This window comes from Peromyscus leucopus, chromosome 14 (genome assembly GCF_004664715.2).
Source record: "Peromyscus leucopus breed LL Stock chromosome 14, UCI_PerLeu_2.1, whole genome shotgun sequence".
NCBI lineage: Eukaryota > Metazoa > Chordata > Mammalia > Rodentia > Cricetidae > Peromyscus > Peromyscus leucopus.
In genome coordinates this window covers 44,763,165-44,788,480 of record NC_051075.1, presented here as the reverse complement: position 1 = coordinate 44,788,480, position 25,316 = coordinate 44,763,165, and the positions used below count along the sequence as shown (strand labels likewise).

The 25,316-nt window shown below is 47.4% G+C and overlaps 1 protein-coding gene across 3 annotated transcripts in view; it reads right to left on the bottom strand.

Annotated features, from left to right (window-relative positions):
- Fntb (farnesyltransferase, CAAX box, beta) overlaps nt 1-25,316 on the bottom strand; it is an 87,826-nt gene that overhangs the window by 4,874 nt on the left and 57,636 nt on the right. For all 3 annotated transcript variants that reach the window (XM_037210645.1, XM_028876069.2, XM_037210646.1), the window contains 5 exons: nt 24,527-24,613; nt 13,830-13,959; nt 10,999-11,131; nt 1,809-1,920; nt 847-961 (listed from right to left, as the gene is read on the bottom strand). In XM_037210645.1, coding sequence (XP_037066540.1) covers nt 847-961; nt 1,809-1,920; nt 10,999-11,131; nt 13,830-13,959; nt 24,527-24,613 — 577 coding nt within the window. The remainder of the gene's footprint in view (nt 1-846; nt 962-1,808; nt 1,921-10,998; nt 11,132-13,829; nt 13,960-24,526; nt 24,614-25,316) is intronic.

The following is a 25,316-nucleotide window of genomic DNA, read 5'->3' as shown; positions in this document are numbered from 1 at the left end:
CATGGCAATGTGGGCACTCCGTCCTCTGAAGAGAGGGCATGTGAGCTGAGACATGAAGCCTGCCATAGCGAGTGCAGTACCCTGCCCCTGCCGGAGGCCCCCGGGGATCTGAGTAACAACTGTGGTCAGCAGCCGACTGGACCCAGGTCAGCTGATGAGAGGAATAACTGTCTCTGCCCCAGTTCAGAACACTGAAATCCTGGCCCGGCCTGGCCCTGTATTTCCCCTACCCACACCTTCACTCACAGGCTGAAAAGTGCCGGGGGTGGGGGTGGGGCCAGTGAGTTTCCCAACTTGCCCACACAGGAAACAGAGCCGGCTCTGCAGGACACAAGTGGCCACTCTGAAGTGAGGCCCCCTGACCTGGAAGACCTTGCAGCAAAGGGGTGTTGAATTGTTATGGCTAAAAAAGTTCTGTTTTATGCTAAGCCTCCATCTTGGTACCCATCTGCCATCTGTCAATGACTCCAGTCCCTGAAAGGTAAGTTCCCAATAACCCTGACTCAGTGACCCCCACCTGAAAGTATACAGCCGTGACTATCTGTTAGGATATAACTACCTGCTTTTTTTTTTTTTACTTCTGTAACTTGCTTATGCAGATACCCAAAGACTGCTTTGAGTTGCCTTAACCACCTAACTTGGCAGACGAGAACAGAACAGGTTTTACTTGCTTGCATAGATACAGAGAGTCCTTCCCCATACCCTTCCTTCGTGACAATCTCTAATTGGGCTCAGAGATTCGTCCTGCTAGCAGTTAATCAATAAATCACTTCACTGTAATTGGATTGAGTCTACAGTCTTCTCCCGGGGGGTCACAGACTCCCCGACAGCCCCCTACCTGCTTACCAGAGCATTTTCAGGCACACCCATGACCACATCATGCAGCATGGCTCCGCTTCCGAAATGCTGGGCGATGGACAAGCCACTCAGGCAATAGCAAGTGTGGTAGAAGTCACGTGACCTGCAAGGACAGACAGCTCTGAGAAGCCCTGTCCCCTCCCTACCAGCCTCTCCAAAACCTGCCACGGGAGTTAAGTATTTCTCTTGAAAGATCACAGAATGTCTAGGGATCGGGCACACTCCTCTTGATACACTGCTGGGCCAGTGTTTGTGAGTGTGTGTGTCTGGAACGTGACGGGATTTCTCATAGTTTAGTTCCTTTTTCCATAGACTCTACCATACGCAATACCCCACACTTGTGTTTAGTCATTTCATCTACTCCAGAACGGTGTTGGATTACAATCCGTTTATAGCCTACCCTGTTTTGCATTGCTCGGGATGACCCCAGAACGACATACACGCTAGGCAAATGCTCCACCACTGACCCATACCTCCATCCATAGCCTATTCTCGTTAAATGGGCTTAACAAGAAAAAACACAGAACAGTACAGTAAAGGAAGCTGGGCATAGTGGTGCTCACCTTTCATCCCAGCAGCACTCGGGAGGCAGAGGCAGGTGAATCTCTTGAGTTCAAGGCCAGCCTGGGCTAGAGAGTGAGTTCCAGTACAGCCTGGGCTACACAGAGAAACCCCAAACAAAACAGTAACAGTGAAGGGAAGCTAGCAATCCATTGGCCTCTCTGGGGAAGGAGAAAGGTGCATGTGAGCTGAGGGACAAGGTGAGGAGCCAGAAGTGGAGGCCCAGGGCCACTGGAGGGGTTTTCCAAGGTGGAGCACTTTCCCTGAACAACATTAGTGCTAAGTGGCTGGAGGACAGGGCCGCCGCTCCAGGTTGATGGGCCTGGCTCTCAGTGGCCAGGGTGGCCCGTTCCCTCTCCCCTCACCCCACGTCCCGAGAAGACACTCACTTGCCAGGTTTGTCCAGCAGCCCCCCCGCTGGGCACTGGCAGCACATCAGGATGTACTCCTGCAGGGCCTGCTGATGGAACATCCAGTGGCTCATGCTGAGGGCAGGGTCGCCTGGTGAAGGGCAGAGGACGGGAGAGGCAGGTTAGTCTCAGTCCACTCGTTCCCGGTACCCCTTCGTCACGCGTCTCTCTCCTGAACACGGATGTGTGTCCAAGGGCAGTTCTAAGTGGCAGTTTCATTTGCCTTGAAGTGGGCCAGTCAACATGGATGTCCTAAACCACATCTCCGGCAGTGGTTAGTGGCCCCCGAGGGCATCCCCTCTAGTCCTGTGCAACTAATTAATGGAGTCTGAGCAGGGAAGGAACTCTTACCAGGGGTAATAGCCAGATTCAGTGAGAGACCCTTTCTTTAAAAATACAGTGAAAAGTGACTCAGAAGAACAACCAGATGTCAACATCTGGCCTCCATCCATACCACGTGTACATGTACACACACAAACACACACATACACTACACATGCCAAAAAAAAAAAATCCCACGTTTAATTATAAAATATTCAGACAGAAAATATTTTCTTTTCTTTTTTGAGACATGATCTCATGTAGCCCAGACTGGCTTTGAACTTACTACGACGCTAACGATGACCCTAAGCCTCCATCTCCTGGAATTACAGGTGTGCCTCATGTATCTGGCAATAACTTGGTTTTGTATTGGTTTGTTTTACTTTACTTCTGTGTATGTGGGTGTCTTGTTTGCACGCATGTCTGTTCACCACGTGTATGCCTGGTATCCATGGAGGCCAGAAACGACACTGGATTTGGAACTGGGGTACAGACAGCTGTGAGGCACCAGGTGGGTGCTGAGAAACAAACCTGAGTCGTCTGTCTGGAAGAGCAGCCAGTGTTCGTTAACCACTGAGCCACCTCCCCAGCACCCAATTATTTTTCTTGAAGAGACACACACTTGTGGTCTCAGTTACTTAGGAGGCTGAGTCAAGAGGATCACTTGAGCTAGAGAGGGAGAGACAGGTTGGGGAAAGAGAAGAAGAAGGAAAAGATGGAAAGGAGAGAGGGAGAGAGGAAGACACAATAAATAAATGCAATTTTTAAGATGTTCCTAGAACCCTGCACCTCGCCTGGGCAGCAGAATACAGCCAACTGCATTGGCGGGGGTGTGAATGAGTCAGCCCCAATGTTGTGAGCAAGAGAGAGCCGGCCCCATTATTCGGCTGTCATGTGGTATGGGGGGGATCCCTCTCCCCCAAGATGAGAGAGCTAACCCTGAGGTCAAAAGAGTGGGAGAGCTGGTCCTGCTCTTCATCAGCTTGGGAGAGTGGCACCCACACCATGCCTAGGCAGCACAGTAGAGCTGGCCCTGAAGGTGTAGGAGGGAGATCCTAGGTCATGAAAGCAGGAGAACCGGCCCCGCCCCTTGCTCATCTCGGCCTGGGCTGAACTAGCCAGGGCAATGCAGGAGAGCTCACCCTGGTGGTGAGGACAAGGGAGAGCTGGTGGGCTGACCAACCCTGCAACTATTTATGCCCAGAACCAGGGTTATGAGTTGGCCCACCCCAACATCCACCCCCTCTGTGATCTGCTGGAGCATGTGAAGGGGCCAGAGCTGCAGACCCAAAGCTGCAGGATCTCCACGACACAGGGCAACAACAGGACATCCAAGAGGAGTCCAGTGAGGGCCCAGCATCGACAGTGCAGCAGAAACCAGAGGCCTCGACGCAGACCAATGACTCTGCAGTGAACACTTGCAGTAAAGATATACGGACAAAAGGGTTTACTTTTTTTTTTACTTTGACAAGATTGATTTTTTCCCTTTTTTTTTCCTCTTAAATTTTATGTTATTTTATTGGGGGGGGTAGGTTGAAAGGGCAGAGGGCAGATACGAAGGGACAGAAATGAATGGGATGGAGATGCATGATATGAAAGACACAAAGAATAAATGAAAAGAAAGTTTAAAAAAGATGTTCCTGATAACCAAAATGGTAAAAAGCATGTGTACCTTTCACCAGTTGAGGACACAGCTTTCCTCCCCTCTAAAGGACTCGTGACAGGGCCTCCCTAAAAGCAGAGAGCAACCCCTCCAGGTACAGAGTCTGCTGGCACCCCAACCTTGGACATCCCAGCCTCCAGCCCTTACTAGAGGTCAAATTCAAGACCGCACTCATGCTGGTTATCTACAGCTCTACGTCAGACTTACATCCACTGACAGAAGTACAGGGACAAAGAAAAGAATCCCAAATGAATCAGATAATCCAAACATTGTGTATCTGATCACACTATCTATGCATGTGTGTGTGTGTGTGTGTGTGTGTGTGTATGTATGTATGTATGTGTGTGTGTGTACACACATGTGTGTATGTTACCAGTTAAACCCAGAACCTTGGAAATGCTAGGGAAGTGGACTTAGGGAAGTGGACTACCACTGATCAGGTCAGCAGGCTTAGGGATGGCACCTTTACTGTGGGAGCCCGTTCTCGGGTTCCTCGTGGCTTTACCCAGCAGGTCCTCATAGAGGATGATCAGGACCACGGGCCTGAGTGCAGGTGTCTGAGATGGTCTGCACTTGGCTGTGCTGGGGGAGGAGGTCTTTTGCTCCACCCCTTGGCGTCTCTATAAAAACCCTGAGGCAGAGACAGTCAGGGCTCCTTGGAATAGGTTCCAGGCCCTCTCGAGGCTATCCTGTATTTTCTATCTGTTTATCTCCGCAATATTCTCCGCAATAAATTCTTCTAATATTTCCTGCTGCTCGCACTCAAGAAAACTCTGGGGAGCTGTGGGGTTGGTGGGTAAACGCCCCACACTTTACCCACTGAGCTATTGCAGGCCCTATACACCTTTTTGTTGTTGTTGTTTTCTAGACAGGGTTTCTCTGTGTAGCTCTGAGCCTTTCTTGGAACTCTACTTGTAGATCCACCTGCCTCTGCCTCCTGAGTGCTGGGATTAAAGGCGTGCGCCACCACTGCCCGGCCCCTATACACTATTTTAAAATTTTTCTCTGAGTTATTACAAAGATCAAACTAGATACTTAGAAGTAAAGGCGCAAAAAACCCTCACAAAATACTAATAATCTTACCCCAGGGGTGCAAAGTAGTTCAACATTAAGAAAATAACCAGGCCAGGCACTTCATCAGCCAGATATGGTAACACACATATAATCCCAGCACTTAGAAAGATCAGAGGTTCAAGGTCATCCTCGGCTGACCTTGAGAGTTTGAAAATAATAACAGAGTCAGTAAAATGGCTCAGCAGGTAAGGGCTCTTACTACTCAGTTTGATGGAAAGAACCAGGTCTCACCACCACACATTTGCCCTGGCACACATCCTGTGCCCCACCCCACCCCACCCCACCCCACCCCACCCCAAACTGATGAATACAAACACGACTAAATAAATGTAATAATTGTTCTAATTACAAGGAGCTGGCAAGACAGATCAGCCAATAAAATGCTTGCTGCACAAGCTTGGGGACCTGAGTTCCATCTCCAGCACCCAGATAAAAAATCCGGCATGGCAGTACACACTTGTAATACCAGAGCTGAGGGGTGGAGGCAGGAGGATCCTGGAGCTGGTCAGCCAGCCAGTCTAGCTAAAATGGGCGTCAGTGACTGAAAAAGACACTTGGTTGTCGGCCTCCACATATGTGCATGTATCCAGGACACACAAGTACACACACACATAAACAAAAACAAGTAAATAAATAGAGATTGTTAAGATGTCAATGCTTGCTGGGTATGGTGGCACAGACCTGTAATTTCAGTGCTCAGAAGGCAGGTAGGAAGACCAGCAGTTCAAGGCCAGACTGAACTATATAGTTTGAGATGCATGAGACTATCTTTAAAGAAAAAAAAATCTACATATTCTCTGCAATCCTTAAAGAAATCAACAGAATTCATACTGAATTGCAGAAAACCCAAAACAGCCAAGGTTACCAGGAAAAAGAAGAAAGCCAGGAGATCTGTATTTCCTTATTTCAAAACCTACAGCCGGGCTATCATAACCATGGTGCCTAAGGATAGGCACATAGCACAATACAGTAGAAATGAGAATCAGGAGATAAGCCTCCATACCCACGGCCAACTGGTTCTCAACAGATGCTGCATCCATTCAGTGAAGGAGAGCACAGTCGATCCTGGGATAACTGGACTTCTACATCCAATGATGAAGCTTGGAGGGAGAATGTATCCACTGTATAAGCTACATACGAAAGTCTCCTTCAACCCCAGCACCAGAAATCAAACAAAAGAAAATCTTTACTGGGCTGTGATGGTGCATGCCCATAATCCCTGCACTTGAGAGGCTGATGCCTATGCCGCACAGAAAGAGCTTGTCTCACAAAATAAAACAAACCCTTAAAAATAAATCAACAGGGCTGGAGAGAAGGCTCAGAGGTTAAGAGCACTGGCTGTTCTTCCAGAGGTCTTGAATTCAATTCCCAGCACCCACATGGTGGCTCACAATCATCTGTAATGAGATCTGGTGCCCTCTTCTGACCTGCAGGCATACATGCAGGCAGAACACTGTATACATAATAAATAAATCTTTAAAAAAAAATAGATCAAGAACCCAAATATGAGAGCTAAAACTCAAAATTCTAGGAAGAAAACATATAGTCCCATGATCATGGAGTTAGCAATGGATTCTCACATGATACCAATACCATAAGTAACAGGAGAATAAAAAAAATTTTAAAAAGAACCAAGCTTCATCATCTCTAAACATGCTTATGTGAGGTCCTGGTTTGATCCCTAGCATAAATACATAAATACATAATTTTTTAAAGGTAAAGAAAAAAAGCCAGGTATGTGGCAGATGCCTGTAATCCCAGCAGTTGGGAGGTTGATACAGGAGGCTTGACATGAGTTCTGGGCCAGCCTGGGCTACCTTGTCTCAAAACAACAAGCAACAGTATCTGCTTAGTTATTCTGCATGCCCTGCATTCCTAGTTGACTTACTAGTTTTTCCTTTGTTTTCTAAAGCCTGATAATGTTATGACTCTCATCTTACACTACATTTGCCTTTTTTCTATAGCACAGCCATTTTGTCTCCATTTTGCCTATTTGCCCTGGGTTCAACCCCCCAGTGCCACAACTAAATTAATAATACATAAACTTGTTTTCAGTTTATGGCTATGGATATAACTCAGCAGTGGTGAATATACTTAGCATTGTAGAGGATCTGGGCTCAATACCTAGTATCAAACATGAAAAAAAAAATGATGCATTTGCTTACTAAAAAGTACAAGTAACACGGAGCAGAAGAGATGGCTCAGAGGTTAAGAGCAAGTTCTGCTCTTGCAAAGGATGTGGTTCCCGGCACCCGCTGTCAGGTGACTGACAACTTCCTGTAACTCTAGCTCCAGGGAATCTGACACCTTCAGACACCCTCATGTACACAGACCACACATGCACATCACACACACACACACACACACACACACACACACACACACACACACACACACACACACAGAGTTTTTAAAAATTAAAACGTAAGTACTAATACATCTCATGTTTTTGGAAGAAGAAAAGAAAAAGGCATAATAGAGGATATATAATTTACAAGGTAACCGCTGACTCTCTCCTATACTTCTCTCAATATCACGCGTTGTTAAGTGTTTTGACACGATGCTAAGAAAAGCCAGTGGACACCAGCTGGTGTGCATGTGACAGCCCGGGGCCTGGCCTTTTACATTGTTATGTTGCATCCTGGGGAGCATTCTGCACAGAGCCACTGTATCCAACTACTGTTTAGAGAGAGCATCATTTATTTACCCACTCATGTTTGTTGAGAAAGCGGTTCATCATGTAGCCCTGGCTGACCTGGAACTTGCTGTGTAGGTCAAGCTCCCCTTGAATGTACAGAGATCTGACTCTTGAGGGCTGGGATTAAAGGTGTGCAGTGGCCAGGCAGGGCAACTCTTCACTTTTCAATGGACATTTTCCATTTGCTACTCAAATTCTACTTCAATACACACCCTCTACTAATATTTCTGTGGGTGAACTCCTGTTAGTGCACTAGTCAGGTTGAAATTTTAAGTGTGTGTGTAAGTTAAACAGACACCTGCACACTACCCTACAAAACCAAATGCCTATTTGCAGTCCACTAACAGGATAAAAATGCCTGTTCCCTCTGTCTCCCAAGTGCTGGGACTGACAGCATGCACAACCACGCCCAGCCTCAGACTAATGCTTTTTGTTTTTTGAATGTATATTCTTCCAGAGTTCTGGAAATTCAATCATATAGTACATTGTTATTTTCTAGCATTTCATGTATTGAGGGAAACATTTTCATAACTCTGTAGCACTACATAAATGACCGGATAATAGTTTGTTGTAAGATGTACCATCATTTATATCACAGCCCCTCCTCCCTCACATTTGAACTTCTAAGTTGGTCTGACATTCTGCTCTTAAAAACAGGAAGGTAGCAAACATTCTTACAGTGTGCTCCTTGGACACACTATCACTTACTGTGGAGGGTCAGTTCCTAGAAATGGCCCCGTCTGGCTGATCCATAGATTATGAATGGGCCAGGCAGATGGAGTAGATAGAGCCAGGCAGATGGCAGTAGCTAGAGCCGGGCACATGGCAGTAGATAGAGCCGGGCACATGGAGTAGATAGAGCCGGGCACATGGAGTAGATAGAGCACTTGGTGTGCAAGCCTGAGGACCAGAGTGCAGATCCTCAACACCATGTAAACTCTGGGCAGTCATGGCAGCTGCCTGGAATCCCAGCACTTGGGTGGCAAGATGCCCTGGGCAAGCTTGCTAGTCAGATTAGCCAGAATTGGTGAACTCCAGGTTCAACTAGAAACTACCCCAATAAATAGAGATCCATCAAAGAAGAGGCCTTCCACATAAGCCTGCACACCCAGGAATGTGCATGCACACCTGCCACACACATGTACATTCACATGTACACACATGTGTGCACACCACACATACATATATATGTGCATGTTTTCTGATTAGAAAACACACTGTTAATAGATAGTATAACCCCAAATAATAGTTGCCACAATAAATGGATATTTTCTTTTACTTTTTAGATTCTTTTTGAAACAGGGTCTCACTATGTAGCTCTTGATAGTCTGGAACTTGCTATGTAGACCAGGCTACCCCCAACTCAAGAGATCAGCCTGCCTGAAGGCCAGGAGGAGTTGGATCCCCTGGAGCTGGAGTTATAGGTGGTTTAAGCCACCCACTGTGGGTGCTGGGAGCTGAGCTCAAGTCTTCTTTTAGACCAGCACATGCTCTTAACCAGTGAGCCATCTCTTCTGGCCCCTGACTTGCATTTCTTTGGCTACAAACAAGCTGGATAACTTTTTTGAAGGGGGCTAGGGAGGAGGAGGTTGGTATTCCTCTGCAGTGATGCAAGCCGGGCTGAGGTCACCTACCAACCACTACAGGTTGCAGGCAGTTTATAAGGCAAGCCTTAACCACATGTACTTTGCTTCGTCATCGACAAAATGAGACCATCGAAAGCCTCAGTGTGATAGGGCTGTTTGGGGGAGCAAATGGGAACATGTAAGTAAAGTACCCTGGCGCAGTGACGGCTTGGGAAATCTCTGCTGCCACCAACAGAGCCACCCTCATGGAAAAAGAAGCAACATCTGTGGCTTTCTGTAAGCCAGCTCCAAAGAAAGATCACCAAAACGTCAGGGTGTGTGTTTGAGAAAATTCAGCCTCTAGAGCAGTGCTTCTCAACCTTCCTACCACTGAGACCCTTAAATACAGGTCCTCACGTTGTGGTGACCCCAACCATAAAGTTATTTTCATTGCTACTTCATAAGTGTACTTGTGCTACTGTTATGAATTGTAATGCAAGTATCTGGTATGCAGGATCCCTGATATTCGACCCCTGTGAAAGGGCCGTTTGACCCCAAAGGGGGTTGAGACCCACAGGTTGAGAACCAGTACTCTCGGGCATTCCTGACAGTCCTACCAGTGATCAAGCCAGAGCCTATGCAGTTTCAGAGTGCTGGCATTACTGTGCCTCAGTATTCTGAGGCAAAACCCGACGGCCCCAGGCTGGGAAGGGAGGACAGCGGCTCTGTGAATTTTTAATCAGCATCAAAAGCACCTACAACTCAACAACTCCAGTGAGATTAAGGAATTAAAGCATGGGGCTCAGAGTCGGAAAGAAGCTTAGGTGTGGGAGGCAGCAGTAACTAGTCACCCAGCTGAGTCCACAGGAAAGTCTCCCTCTGGGCCAAGGGACCTCCCGGCAGGAACAGATTGGCAGCCGGCAGGGTGGCCATTGACTCCCCTTCTCCCCTGTGTGCCCAGGATCACAGGCAAGAATGAGCATGGAATCGGAAGGCACTGAGAGAGAGGGGCTGTCCGAGCCTTGGCCCGCTGGTCTTGCCTGCCCTGTGGCGACTCCTTAGGAAGGAATGTGGATTTCTCCAGCCTGGCTGCTCAGGGAAGCACACTCATCTAGGTCAGCTCACTGACTGTAAGATCAAACATTATTGGGGCTGGGTTGTAGCTCTCTGGCAGGGCGCTTGTCTCGCACGCACGAGGTCCCTCATTTCAACCACCAGTTCTGCCAAACAAAACAGTGGCATTCATAAAACTTTTTTTTCCCCAAACAAGCAGCATTCTATTTATTTATTCTGTGGGGGAGGGGATCATACGTGGTGGTCAGACAACTTGTGGGAGTCAGTTCTCTATTTCCACCACGTGGGCTGTCTCCCTGCTCAAAAGAAAACATTGCTAATGGTGACATGGACGCGGCCAGATGTGGCGAGTCCTCTCTCCTCGGTTCTGGTTCTCTGCCCCGTTTATAACGGCCTCTCGTGTCACCATTTTGACTGTGTGCACAGAGGGTTTTCATCCGGACATGACTGGAGCACAGCCCTGCAATGGAAGCTATGGCTTCATGCCGAGCGGAGATGGCAGCCCCAGTCCTTGTGGGGCCTGAGGCGGGGTGGGGATGCTCCCTTCAGATAACGGGAGCGGCACAGGGGAAGTCCATCCCGCCAGAGCGGCAAGTGATCTGAAACCATGCCAACTGAACCTTATTCTGCATACACAGCCCCAAGGACACAGGAGGCTCCACAACAGGTCTCAAAATCCCAGCCAGACAGAATCGCCTTCCTCTGAGCAGCCCTTGGTTGGGAACTGACCAGGGAGGTCATCTTCTGGCTCCCGTGGCGGCAGGGTGGGCTCACCTTGAGCGTGCAGTGCGCGATGCAGCAGGGGCAGGAGCCCTGCCTGCCAGAAGGAGTAGCAGCCGTCCACCAGCTTGTTGCAGCGGCCCTGAAATCCTCCTTCAAATCGCATCTGCCGGCTTGTCACCCATTGCTGAGAGAGAGCACAGGAGAGGCAGGTGTGAGCCAGAGACGCACCAGCAAGGGCCAGGCGGTGGCGGTGGCGGTGGCGGGGATGAAGTCTGGAGCTCTGGCTTCCCTCCCCGGTTCCCCCATAGCCACTGCCATTTAAACTGGCCATTTGGAAGCAACCAGCACTGATCACTGCCCAGAGCTGGAAAAACAACCGCCATTTTAGTTTGCATAAAAAGTGAAAGGTTTCACTGTTACATTTTTGCACACACACGCACGCACACACACACACACACACACACACACACACACATCATATATACACAATATATGATATTTTGCTCTTTGTCTCCTTCACTGCCATTTCCTGTTACCCCTCTCCAGGCTGGTTCTCTTCCCCTCCCCAAATAGTCTCCTTCTGCATTTATCCCGTTCCACTCTCTGTTCCCACCACCCTGACAGCCATCTTTGCTTAGGTCCAGATGGAGGCCGATGGTGAGTGAGGAGGCCATGCTTGTATAGGAGGCCTGCAAAGGTCTCTTAAACGCAGCTTGGGGCAGAAAACTCAGGCAGGGCCGCTTATCTCTTCCCATCACTGCTCAGGGGACTTTGTTCAAAGCAGAGAAGGGACGTGTGTTGGGCCGGTCTCATCACATGACATCAAGCTAGTCCTGCCTTTACCTGGTACCTGAGGACATGCACTCCGGAACATCTGCAAGTCCCTACCAGGACTCCTGAAGGTAGAGGCCATTGATCCTAGTTACCAAATGAAAACCCCTTGGTCTAGCCTGAGGAACCTGGTGGGGCGATATAAGGAAAATCTTATTCTGAAGCTATACACTAGCACTTTCACCCAGAGGCCACACATGATACCAGCACTCCTGGCTTATCGTCACATTTCCTGAACACACTCCATCAAGATAGCCTTGGAGGGATGAGCAGAACCAACTGGCGGAGCAGATACAACGCTCTCTTCCCTCCCAGCCTGGCCTCAGAGCTGCACCGCTGGACGGAAAGGGAGCCCTCCTACACTGAGTTCCTGAGTGTAGACCCAAGGGACTCTTTAGAGGGGAAGCCTGGACTTCCCTTAAATATAATGGAGTTTAGATTATATCCCTGGCCACGGCAGCACAAAAGTCAGTCTCAGATTCTTAAAAGGACAAAAACCTGGGGGTTTAGGTAGTCGCGCCTCCCTAGTCGATCTTAAATGAACCCTATGCTTCAGGGACTGCCCATTTAATGGCGTTAGGCTAAGCACTCTAAGGGGGGGGGGGCACTCTGCGCTTTTCCTAACCCACAATGTGACTGGATTCGAAACAGGCCAACTGCTTTTGTTCCAGTGCCTAAAGCCATGGTTTTGTTCCACTTCCCTTGGCTATAAAGGTCAAAGGCCCTCAGATATAGGTGTGGGTTCCTCTCTGTCTGTCTGTCTGTCTCTCTTTGATTTTTGAGACAGAGTTTCTCGGTGTAACCCTGGCTGTCCTGGAACTCACTCTGTAGACCAGGCTGTCCTCAAACTCCCATAGATCCCCTGGCTCTGCCTCCCTAGTGCTGGGACTAAAGGCGTGCCCCACCACTGCCTGGCTCAGATGTTGGTTTTTCATAGCAAAGGGAGGGAAGGGGCTTATTGGGAAAGGAAGGACTTACATTTATGGAGCACCTTCCGTCTACCAGGCTGTTATGTATGTTCTCTCCTTTAACCCTCAAAGAATAAGGATTATTATTCCTACCTTCCAGAAGGAAGAGACAGCACAGCTAAAGCAGGTTAGACAGCTGGCCAGGGGTTCTTGGCTGAGGGGCAGAGGCGGGGTTCAAGCCTACAGTTATTGCCATTATAACTTAGGCATGCACTACCATGTTCCTTACTTCTGCCTACAACATGGAACTTTACACTTCAGCTCTTGGTGGTGATCAGATTTTAAAATATATGTACAAAGTTGGTCATTCAGTATCAGTTTTCCAGAACCTTCATAGAATGTGCCGTGTGAGAGGCTTCCTCTCACACTGAGGGCAAATGCTGCTAGCTACACCACAGAATACGAACGCAGCTCTCTAAAGGGCTCACGGGGCTCCACAATGAGGCCTGGCATCTGCTCGCTGGATGTCAGCTGGGGCTGCTTTGCCTTGATGATGGCCAGGGGAGCGCATGCTCACCAAAAGACAAAGAGAAGACATTCTCTGTGTTCTAGGCTTCCCTTAAGCAGGCTGATTTCTGAACACTGGCCAAGAGATTGTCTGGGGTCTAGAAGAAATGCCCAGACCTCCTGACAGCACACCCCCCCACGCCCCCACTGCCTGGAGAACTCACTGGAATGCAGATACAGAATTTTCACAGGTAATAAATCTTTGGCCTTAAAATGCTTCAAAGCTCTTTTCATAGCTTCTTCTCTTAGGAGATTCTAAGACACATGGTAATACTAAATCCTGAGGGACCATAGCTATTTTTCTTGGGTATGGGGGAAGGTCCTCTGCAGAAACTTCAAAGCAGTCAGAGGCAGAGGTAGGAGAAGGAGCGGAGACCGAGGGCAGCTGTTAGCTCCTTCAGCTGATTCACAACTGTGCTGAGCGCCAGCAACCCCACCTGAAGCCTCGTCCTGGGACTAGAGTCTGTGCACTCACGGGCTCCGGCAGCCCTTCCCATCACAGACCTTCCCGTGGTCCCAGATCGGAGTCACAGCAGCAAACCTGGGCTGGGGGGGGGGGGTTCGACAGCTACTCACCAACAAGCTCTTCAGGTTCAAAGAGCGTTCCTTCTTGAGGATTACCAGTGCAGCCAAGCCACAGAAGGTGTAGCCGCCGTGGGCTTCCATCCCTGGCACCCCGCCGATGCCACCTTCCCAGTTCTGGCACCTAGGAGGGGTGAGAAGCAAGACTGTGGCAAATGCATGGATGAGGACAAGTGTCCTCCCCATATTCTGGGTGGCAGAGAGAAAGTTTGCTCTGATTAAAGCATCAGTTGTTAGCACCATGGATAGAAATGTGCTGACTTACCAACTTGTATGCATGTATACGTGTGCGTGTGTGCGTGTGTGCGCGCGCACGCGTGCACACATGCACGTAAAGTCAGCTCTGGGTGTTGTTCCTCAGGATAGCTATTCATTTTGGGTTTTTGAGAGTCTCTCACTGGAACCTGGGGATCATATTTTTAGCTAGGATGTCTTGGCCGATGAGTTCTAGGGATGCCCTAACCCCACCTCACCAGGGCTAGGATTTTGAACCTGGGCCACAATGCCTGGCTTTTCACATGGTGTTGGGGGTTGGATTCAGGACCTTGTGCTGGACAGTAAGCACTTTGTGAACTCAACTATCTCCCCGGCCCCTGACATATTAATGTTTGCAGACTCCTTTTCCTAGAAAAGAAAACCAGAAGCCTTAGAAAATTAGAAACTGTCCACTTACATAAGAAATGTAGTAGCACAGGTTAATACTCACTGGGGGAAAGTTGCAAAGTCCTATACATAGCAGAGTCATCAAGTTAAAATAAAATCAAAACATAATTGCTAGTTTTGGTTATCTTTGAGTACCAGGTCTATTAGTGAAGGTGTTTTTGTTTTTTTGGGGGTATAGTTTCCTCTTTTTAACTCTAGCTCTGGAGATCAAACCCAGGACTTTAAGGATGCTAGGCAAGTGCTCTACCACTGAGCCACATCCCACCTCTCTTATTTCCAGTTTCTTTCTTTGCTGTTTCTGTTTGTTTGAGACAGGATTTCATGTAGCCCAGGCTGGCCTTGAGCTTCCGGATCTTCCTGTCTTGCCCTCCCTCCCTCCACCCCACTCAAGTGCTGGGATACAGATGTGAGACACCTTGCCTCAGATTTTTGGGTTGTTTTTGTTGTTGTTTGGGGTTTTTAAAATTTTGTTTTGGTGGTACTGGCGATCAAACCCAGGGGGTTGCACATGCTAGCCAAGTACTCTGCTAGTACTCTCAGCCCACTTTTTGCTTTTTGAAGTAGGTCTCCCAAAGTTGCCCAGGCTAGCCTTGCACACACTCTGTACCCCTGGCAGGACCTGAATTTGGGATCCGCCTGTTTTAGGCTCTGGAGTAGCTGGAATACAGGCCCATACTACCAGGCTGCATGGCTCAAACTTTCTATAATAAAAACACACACACCTACTTAAAAATTTTTTTGAGCTACGTTTTACTATGTTGCCCAGGAGGGCTCAAGTAATCCTACCCCAGCTTCACAAGTAATTGAACTAGCTGGGTGTGATTGCTCATGCCTGTAATTTCAGGATTTGGAAGGCTGAGGCAAGACAATTGCCTGGGCTACAGAGGAGATCCTGCACAAACAAACAACACCAAAAATAAAACCCCTAAATATAAGACTGTGTCAGCCTGTAAATGCTCAAAAATAAACTTTAGAATTTTCTATATATTTAAAATCTCTAAGTTAGGCATAGTAGCACATGCCTTTAGTCCTAGTACCTGGGAGGCAGAGGCAGGCAGATCTCTGAGTTGGGGGTAGCCTGGTCTAATAGTAAGTAAGTATCAGAATAGCAAGAGCTATATAGTGAGACTCTGTTTCAAAAAAAAATCTAAAAAGTAAAATAAAATATCCATTTATTGTGACAACTATTATTTGGGGTTATACTATATATTAACAGTATATGTATGTGTGATGTGCACACATATGTGTACATGTGAATGTGCATGTGTGTGGCAGGTGTGAATGTACATTCCTGGGTGAGCATGCATGTGCATGCAGGCTTATGTGGAGGCCTGAAGTTGACTTTAGGCCTCTTCTTTGATGGCTCTCTATTTATTGAGGTAGTTTCTGGTTGAACCTGGAGTTCACCAATTCTGGCTAATCTGACTAGCAAGCTTGCCCAGGGCATCTCTGGTTTCTGCCACCCAAGTGCTGGGATTCCAGGCAGCTGCCATAATTGCCCAGAGTTTACATGGTGCTGAGGATCTGCACTCTGGTCCTCAGGCTTGCACACCAAGTACTCGGTGCCCGGCTCTAGCTACTGCCATCTGCCTGGTCCATGCATAATCTATGGATCAGCCAGACGGGGCCATTTCTAGGAACTGACCCTCCACAGTAAGTGATAGTGTGTCCAAGGAGCACACTGTAAGAATGTTTGCTACCAATCAAAACGACTCTGAGATACCACCTTACACCTGTCAGAATGGCTATGATCAAAAACACCAATGACAGTCAATGTTGGAGAGGATGTGGAGCAAAGGGAACACTCTTCCACTGTTGGTGGGAATGTAAACTTGTACAACCACTGTAGAAATCAGTATAGTGGTTTCTCAGAAAATTAGGCATTGAACTACCTCAAGACCCAGCCATCCCACTCTTGGGCATATACCCAAAGAATGCTGATTCATACCATAAAGATACATGCTCAACTATATTCATAGCAGCACTATTTGTAAAAGCCAGAACCTGGACAACCTATTTGCCTGTCAACGGAAGAATGGATGAAAAAAATGTGGTACATATACACAATGGAGTACTACTCAGCAGAGAAAAACAATGAAAGCATGAAATTTGCAGGCACATGGATGGAACTAGAAAAAATCATCCTGAGTGAGGTAACCCAAACCCAGAAAGACAGTCATGGTATGTACTCACTCATAAGTGGATTCTAGATATAAAATAAAGAACAATCAGACCACAACCCATAGATTCATGGAGGCTATATATATATAGCATGGAGGTCCCTAGGACGACTGTGGCTTATAATAAATTTCAGATTTATTCAATTATTGAAAAAAAAATAGCCAAACAAATGGAAACACATGAACTATGAACCAAAGGCTGAGGGGCCCCCAGCTGGATCAGGCCCTCTGAATAGGTGAGACAGTTGATTGGCTTGATCAGTTTGGGAGGCAACTAGGCAGTGGTACCGGGTCCTGTGCTCATTGCATGAGTTGGCTGTTTGAAACCTGGAGCTTATGCAGGGACACTTGGCTCAGTCTGGGAGGAAGGGACTGGACCTCCCTGGACTGAGTCTACCAGGTTGATCGCAGTCCTCGGGGGAGGCTTTGCCCTGGAGGAGGTGGGATTGGGGGGTGGGCTGAGGGGAAGGGGAAGGGGTGGAAGGGGGGAGAACAGGGGAACCCGTGGCTGATATGTAGAACTGAATGGTATTGTAAAATAAAATAAAAGGGAAAAAAAAAAAAAAGAATGTTTGCTACCTTCCTGTTTTTAAGAGCAGAATGTCAGACCAACTTAGAAGTTCAAATGTGAGGGAGGAGGGGCTGTGATATAAATGATGGTACATCTTACAACAAACTATTATCCAGTCATTTATGTAGTGCTACAGTTATGAAAATGTTTCCCTCATTACATGAAATGCTAGAAAATAACAATGTACTATATGATTGAATTTCCAGAACTCTGGAAGAATACATTCAAAAAACAAAAATTGGTCTGAGGCCATGCATGCTGTCAGTCCCAGCACTTGGGAAACAGAGGCAGGTGGATCTTGGTGAGTTCCAGGTGAGCCAGGGCTACACAGTGAGACCCGGCCTCAAGAAACAAAAGCAACAACAAAAATGTGTGATGGTCAGTTTTAACTGTCATCTTGACAGTCTGGAATCACGGGAGGAGAGCCCCACTGAAGGACTGTTTAGATGAGGCCGGCCTGCGGGCCTGTCTCGGGGAGACTGTCTTGACTGTGTTCACTGATGTGGGAAGACTCAGCCCACTGTGGGCAGCACCGGATCCTGGGGTGGGTCCTGAACTGTCTAAGAGTGGGAAGTGGGCTGAGCACCAGTAAGCACGCACGAAGCATTTCTTCTGCTCTTGACTAGCAAGTTCCTGTTGCCTCTACTCACTTTTGTGCTCTGAGGTAACCTGGTCTTCTGAGCTAAAAAAACCATTCCACCGCCCTCAGACCGATTTCCGTAAGGATGTTTATCACAACAACAGGACACGAAAATGGACGACTGGTTCCACTGTGGAGGTGGACTACAAGTAATTCAGACTTTCTTCTTTGCCTACCTATAACAAACGTGTTTTCTCTATGAAATAGTTTCAAGGTTTGTGTGTGTGCGTGTGGGTACACCTGGGTATGTGCTAGGGACTGAATCCAGCACCTCACTCATATAAGGCAAGGACTCTCCCCCTAAGCCCTAGCCCTAAATTTTAAATATATTTTTATAGAACGCTATCATGCTTTTCCTCCCTAAGTCGCGCTTCTCTGCTCTGCTGTGGAGGAACAGCACAGGTGAACAGGCCTTCATCCAGGAGCTGACAGCACCTCGAAGCCCCTCCCCATGGAGGCCTGGTGTCTGGGGAGCACACGGGCTCCTCCTGAGGGAACTCTGTGCCTTGCTTTTTTTTTTTTTTTTTATTTAATAAAACTCTTTGGAAATGACCATGGTGGCACACTGCCTGTGACGCCAGCCCTTAGAGGTAGGTAGATAAAGATCAGAGTTCGTGGGCAGCCTCAACAATATAGAAAGGTCAAGACCAGCTTGGGCTTCATGAGAGCCTGTCTTCAAAACACACACACACACACACACACACACACACACACACACACACACACACAGGACAACATTATGGACTAAATACCAGAGTCCAAAAAAATGGAAGAAAGAGGATGTAAAAGGTATAAATGGCCAGGATAAAGGAAGCAGGAGAGGCAGGGTAGTGGCGCACGCCCTTAATCCTAGCACTTGGGAGGCAGAGGCAGGCAGGTCTCTGAGTTCAAAGCCAGCCTGGTCTATAAAGCAAGTTCTAAAGTTCTAGGACAGCAGGACTGTTACACGGAGGAACCCTGTCTTGAAAAACAAAAACAAAAAACAGAGAGAGAGCGAGAGCGAGAGCAAGAGCAGGAGAGGACCTGAACACAGGCTAGAACAACAGAATCCTAAAAGCTGCAGGACAGGGGCTAAGGGAACCCGAACAGCTGGTTAGAGAAGCCGTCCTCAGAACCCCTAAACACCTCAGTTCTGGGGCCGGGGTGGAGAAGCAGCAGCAGCCAAGAGCAGGTCTATGTTTGATTATTATGGTGGTTTGGATAAGAATGGCACCCATGGGCTCATGTATTTGAAGCTTGGTCAGCAGGGAGTGGCACTATTTGAGAAGGATTAGGAGGTGTGGCCTTGTTGGAGGAGGTGTGTCACAGGGGGTGGGGCTTTAAGGATTCAAAAGCCCATGCCAGGCCCAGCCTCTGTCTCTGTGTCTCCATTTGTACCTCTCTTAAAATCCACAGTCCCACCAATAAGGGAGGGGGTAGTGAATCCCAGCTTCCGCAGCACAGCAGAAAACAGGAGGGGTCAGTGGGGCCCCCACACAACACAAACACCCTACCTTCCCCGACTAGGAATTCCTAAGGTCGCCTGCGAGCTTCAAATCCTAAGCAGGGATTTGAAAGAACAAAGCCCTACAGATACTGATATGTGAGAGTTCCTGGGAGAACAGCATGGTCATGGCTCACTTTTATGTATATGACTTCTATCAGCTTTTTAGTATTGGACTCAATATGAACAGAGCAGCTAAGCACTAGATATGGGAGCAAATCTCCGATATGAAAGAGAGACCCATCCTCGAAAGCAAAGTGGAGGAGATGATACTGGGCACAGAAGAAAACTGCTTAATGCTGCACCTTATTTTTATTTTTTGAAGATTTATTTATTTTTAGTGTATGGGTGTTTTGCCTGCATGTATGTTTGTATACCATGTACAGTGCCCATGGAGGCCAGAAAAGGGGCATCAGATCCCCTGGAACTGTAATTACAGAAGATTGTGAGCTGCTATGTAGGTGCTGGGAGTTGAACCCAGGTTCTCTGAAAGAACAGCCAGTGCAGAACATCTGAGAATATAAAACATAAGCACTCAGGGGGGGGAAACTGAATTCTGGAAAATTAAAAATAAGATTAACAAATAAAACCTCAACAGAAGGACGAGAAGATAAACAGTAAGAGAATCTCTTGGAAAATACAAGAAAAAGTTAGGAGATAGAAACACACCCTCAATGGGCTTCATAAAAACAATTAGGTCAGTCTGCCACACAAGGCTCCAATGCTGCTTTCAACACAGAGAAGCCCCTTCCTCAGTTAGTGGTGGTGAATGCAAACATGTCTGGTTGATCCAGGTGCTGAGAAGAAGTGATGTTGAATGCACATCCTTTGCCAGGACACTGAAATCACTCCCTCTGCAGCTCAGAGAGCATCTGAACGGGGTACGAAGAATATAAGGGCTGTGAAACCCTGTTAGGCCGAATATAGCATTGGAGTCATGATCTCACAGTGTCTGGACCTGTGTAAGACAGGCTCCGTCAAAGGTTAGTCATGGATAGGGAGGGACTCACCAGGGCCCCACCCCTCCCGCCTGGTGGAATCTGGGGGAGGGGCAGCCACTGTCTTGAGTGATGTATCCATTGGGGAGTCCACCAAGCCCCCATGGATAGCCCCAAAGCCATGGTTACACAGACAACCCTGGGTAAAGTCACCGAGTCACAAAACAAAACAGAAAGACATGAATGTGGGGAACTGGTGGAAGGGAGAGGAGGAAAGGTGGGGGTGACAGTAGCCAGGATGTACGATACACATATATAAAACTGTCTAAGAACAAATTTGATGAAGTCTTTAAAGCCGGGCAGTGGGGCACACGCCTTTAATCCCAGCACTAGGGAGGCAGAGGCAGGCGGATCTCTGAGTTCTAGGCCAGCCTGGCTTTCAAAATGAATTTTAAGACAGCTAGGGCTATTACATAGAGAAACCCTGTCTCAAAAAATAAAAATAAAAATGAAAATGAAAAAATGAGGTTAATACTACTAATCAGATGCTGTAAAGGGAGCAAGCAAGCTGAGTATGTAGGCATTTGCCTATAGTCCTAGCACGTGGGTAGGAGACTGAGGCAAGAGGACCAGCAGTGGTAAAGTCAGATTTGGGTTCACGGTGAGACCTTGTTTCCAAAAAAAAAGTTGCCAAAGAAATATTGTAATGCGATTTCTTGGTCTGAAATATGTGTGCTTCCAAATCATAGTCCTGCTGAGTGCCTCATACACAATGAAAATGATCCACACCAAGATTCATCATCATGAAGGTTCTGAACAGCACCGATAAAGATTCTCAAAGTCTCAAGACAGCCACAAGGGTGGTGATGGAGAGAAAAGACAAAAACCAAACAAAACTGCCCAGGAGCCCGGGCATCGTGATGCCCTGGCATGGTGGCAGGCACTGTGGCTACCATCACAGGCAAGCTCACTTGAATCCTGTGTATTCCAGACGTACATACAATTTGACATCCCATCAATCGACACAAACAAATGAAATACGCCCTAGGCCCAAAGCTGGTAATACACAGTAAAACTGGTTCAGTCAGATCCCCGTGTTCAGTGAGTGTCCTGCTGGTGAGGCCTCCTGTAAACTGGTTGGACACTCCTACACTGTGCAAAACATCTCCGAGGCCCAGCTGACTAAGACACCGGGAGTTCAGGGGAGCGTTCAAACGTGGAGCCAACAACTACGGAGAACTGGTTTCCTTCTGCACCACCCTAGCCTCCTTTTCCTTTCATTTGTTCCTTCTGGTTTGCCCAGGGGATGGCCATGGTACCCACGTGGTAGCAGTGGCAGCCTGGGTAGGGTAGCTAAAACTCTAACAGAAGGCCAGCATCTTTAGCAGGACGAAACAGGCTGCTAGAAAGTGAGGACACGCCAGGAGAGTCAGAGATGGAAAAACCCAAATTCAGCTCAAGTTTCTCCCTTGAAAGGACATACACAGCAGGCAAACTGAGCGGCCTGGACTCCAAACTGACCTGAGATCTGAGCCGCCGCCCACTGCAGGGCAGAGCACTGTTGGAAGTTTGCAGTATGAGTGTGACTATGTGGCTTGTCTGCTAAAAACAAAAACATGCTTTGACGCAGTCTAACAGAATCCATTCTCTACAATACACCAACCACAATGTCCACGACACAGTCCAAAGCCATTCAACGCAGGAACGCCCAGAAAAACAAGATATCAACTTGAAGTTATCTACATGCTGAAAAGACCTAGACATGGGCCTTTACAGTTTTATTTAATTATGATTTTACTTTACATATGCATGTACATTTTATGCCTACATGCATGCCTGTGCACCATATGAATGCCTTATGTCCATGGAGGCCATCAGAGGGTATTGGATTCACTGGAACTCAAGTTACAGACAGTTATGAGTGGCCATGAGGGTGCTGGTAATTGAATGTGGATCCTCTGGAAAAATTGGCAGTGCTCTTAACAACTGAGTCACATCTACACACACACACACACACACACACACACACACACACACACACCACCCTTTTGAGTGAACTCCTGGACTCAATGGATCTTTCTGCCTTTACCCTCCTAAGCAGTGCTATGCTATGGCACATGCTACTCACCTGGTTCCCCCAAGGGTTTGAAAGCAGATATAATTACGAACTCGTCTTGGTAAGCGAAGAAAAGCACACTGGGAAGGAACAAAATGATGGGGCATCTCAACTGAGAAACAGAACACTAAAAAGAGCCGAAGTGCCTAGTCTTAATCTCTAAACCATCACCATCAGTCTACAAAACACTCTGTCCTCAATGACTGGTGGTCACTGGGAAAATCAGATTCATTGATGGTGATGTGGAAAGTCAGAAGATGACGGAGCAATGCTCACAAATCCAGACAAATACAGTCTAAACACAACTGCCAACCTATCAGTCTCTCACCATACAGATGACCAAGCAGGCTTGCAAATAAAGATACATGTAGGATCTTAAAAATGCATTTTCCAGGTGCCCTTTTTGGAGAACGTTTGGAGTATTATGCTTTATGAAAATGACTAATGTGGTGGTATTGTGTTCCCCAAAATATTGTGTACTCTAATAAATTTATCTGGGGTCAGAGAACAGACAGCCACTAGATACAAAGGCTAGAAAGTGGTGGCACTCACACCTTTAATCCTAGCATTCCAGAGATAGAAATCCCTCTGGATCTCTGTGAGTTCAAGGCCACATTGGAAATAGCCAAGCATGGTGACACACGCCTTTAATCCCAGAAAGCCAGCCTTTAATCCCAGGGAGTGGTGGTAGAAAGCAGAAAGATATATAAGGCGTGAGAACCAGAAACTAGATGATTTTGGCTGGTTAAGCATTCAGGCTTTGGAGCAGCAATTCAGCTGAGAGCCATTGGGATGAGGACTCAGAGGCCTCCAGTCTGAGGAAACAAGACCAGCTGAGGATCCGGCGAGGTGAGATAGCTGTGGCTTGTTCTGTCTCTCTGATCTACCAGCATGGACCCCAATAACTGACCTCGGGTTTGATTTTATTAATAAGAACTTTTAAGAATCCTGCTACAGACTAATAATCATTCAAAAAAAAAAAAAAAAAAAAAAAAAAAAAAAAAAAAAAAAAAAAAAAAAAGGACGGGTTCCAACAAACCAGAAAATGAAGTGAATTTCATGCTGTAAGGAAGCTTCTAGATGCCTGCTGAGCAGCAAGCTGAGAGCAATCTGTCTAGATCTGAAGCAAGAGGGTGAGGGCTCCGGGGGGCATGACCCAGAACACACACACACAAATAAACATGCATGCATGTGCATAAATACACAAAAGAAAACATGATTTAAAATGTTGGACTGTATGAAGAATAACTTTGTAGTACTGGTAGAGAATTTGGAGATGAATTCCTGATAAATATATCCATGATATGTATACTAACTCCAGGAAAATGAAAGTTATACGGAAAATATGATCATAGTATATCATCTGGTGTCACTGCAGTATATTAACATGGAAATAAGTACTATTTTGGTAAAAATAAAGACGAGCATATATATGTACACATATATATGTCTTTTGTTTTTTTTATTTTTAAGAGGGTCTTTTGTAGCCCAGGCTCACCTGAAACTCAAGATGAGGCCAAAGATGACCTTATGATTACAGCCCGAGTGTGGCTACCCTGGGCCACGACACCCAGTCCTGTCTCAGGCCTTTTGCTCTTAGAAACAAGTCTTTGTCTCTTCCATGCATGTGGGTGAGAGTTTCTGGGAGTAGTGTTGCTGGGTTTCATAAGCAAGGGTGTTTTGAGATACTGCCAAACTGCCTCAGTCAATTTAGACTCCCACCAATACTACTCACCAAAGCTTTTGGCCCCTGCCATTCTGAACTATAATACCACATTAATGAGAGTCTGAAAATAATGTCAAGTGTTTGGGGTTTGTTTGTTTGTTTTTGTTTTTTGAGACAGGGTTTCTCTGTGAAGCCTTGACTGTCCCGGATCTCACTCTGTAGACCAGGCTGGCCTCGAACTCAGAGATCTGCCTGCCTCTGCCTCCCGAGTGCTGGGATTAAAGGCATGGGCACCCAGCTAATTTCAAGTATTTGTAAAGGGCACAACATATAACCCCTAAGACATCTCCTAGAATTTTATATTTCCTTCCAGACTTTTAGCTTTTCTTGACCAATCGCTCTCGGAGGACTGGGGACCACGTGACTTCTCCCACCTTGCTATCCATTCGGCGGTGCCTTCAAAGAGGTCTGGCGTGATGATGTTGGTTAGAGAAGCCACTGAGGCGGCACAGTACGCACTTCTGGAAAGACAGAGACAGAGGGGACACGTTAGGCTCCGAGGAAAGCCAGGACGAGGCTCGGTAGACTGCTCGGGTGGACTGTTCACTTTGCCTCGTCAGCCGCAGTCACATTCCGTCTCGCTCCTGGCACACAGTCATTCTTTCTGGGTCTCCGCGAGGTGGGACATTCTGTCTGGATAGAGTTGCTCACCACACGGCTTCAGGGAAGGAACATGACGTTCTAGTCTCCCGGCCTCCACACAGGCAGACCGACCCTATCAATTCATCTCAAAAATAGACTCAGCCTTTTTTTCAAAGACCTAGAACAGTGGCCACCGGCTCCTCCAGGTGTTGCCGAGGCTCTTCTCACTCATCCAGACGTCTCTCTGCTGCAGACTGGGGACCTCTGTCTGGACTAAGGACGTGTGCCAAAGGTTAGCTCTACCTTTCCTCCAACAGACACACTCCAGAGCAGGCCACCACACCCTAATGGCTGCTTGGGCAACACGAACGAGACAGGAACAGACACCCTCCGGCCTCTAGAGAAAAGAGCTCTGATTTCAAGCCCTTGCTCAGACATACACAGAAACACACATTTCGGTGAAAAGGAGGAACAGGGCTGAGGATGTGGCTGAGTGGGTGATGTGCTTGCCAAGCATGCACAAAACCCTAGGTCTGACTGGGTATGGCAGTGCTTGCCCATAATCTCAGCACTCAAGAGGTA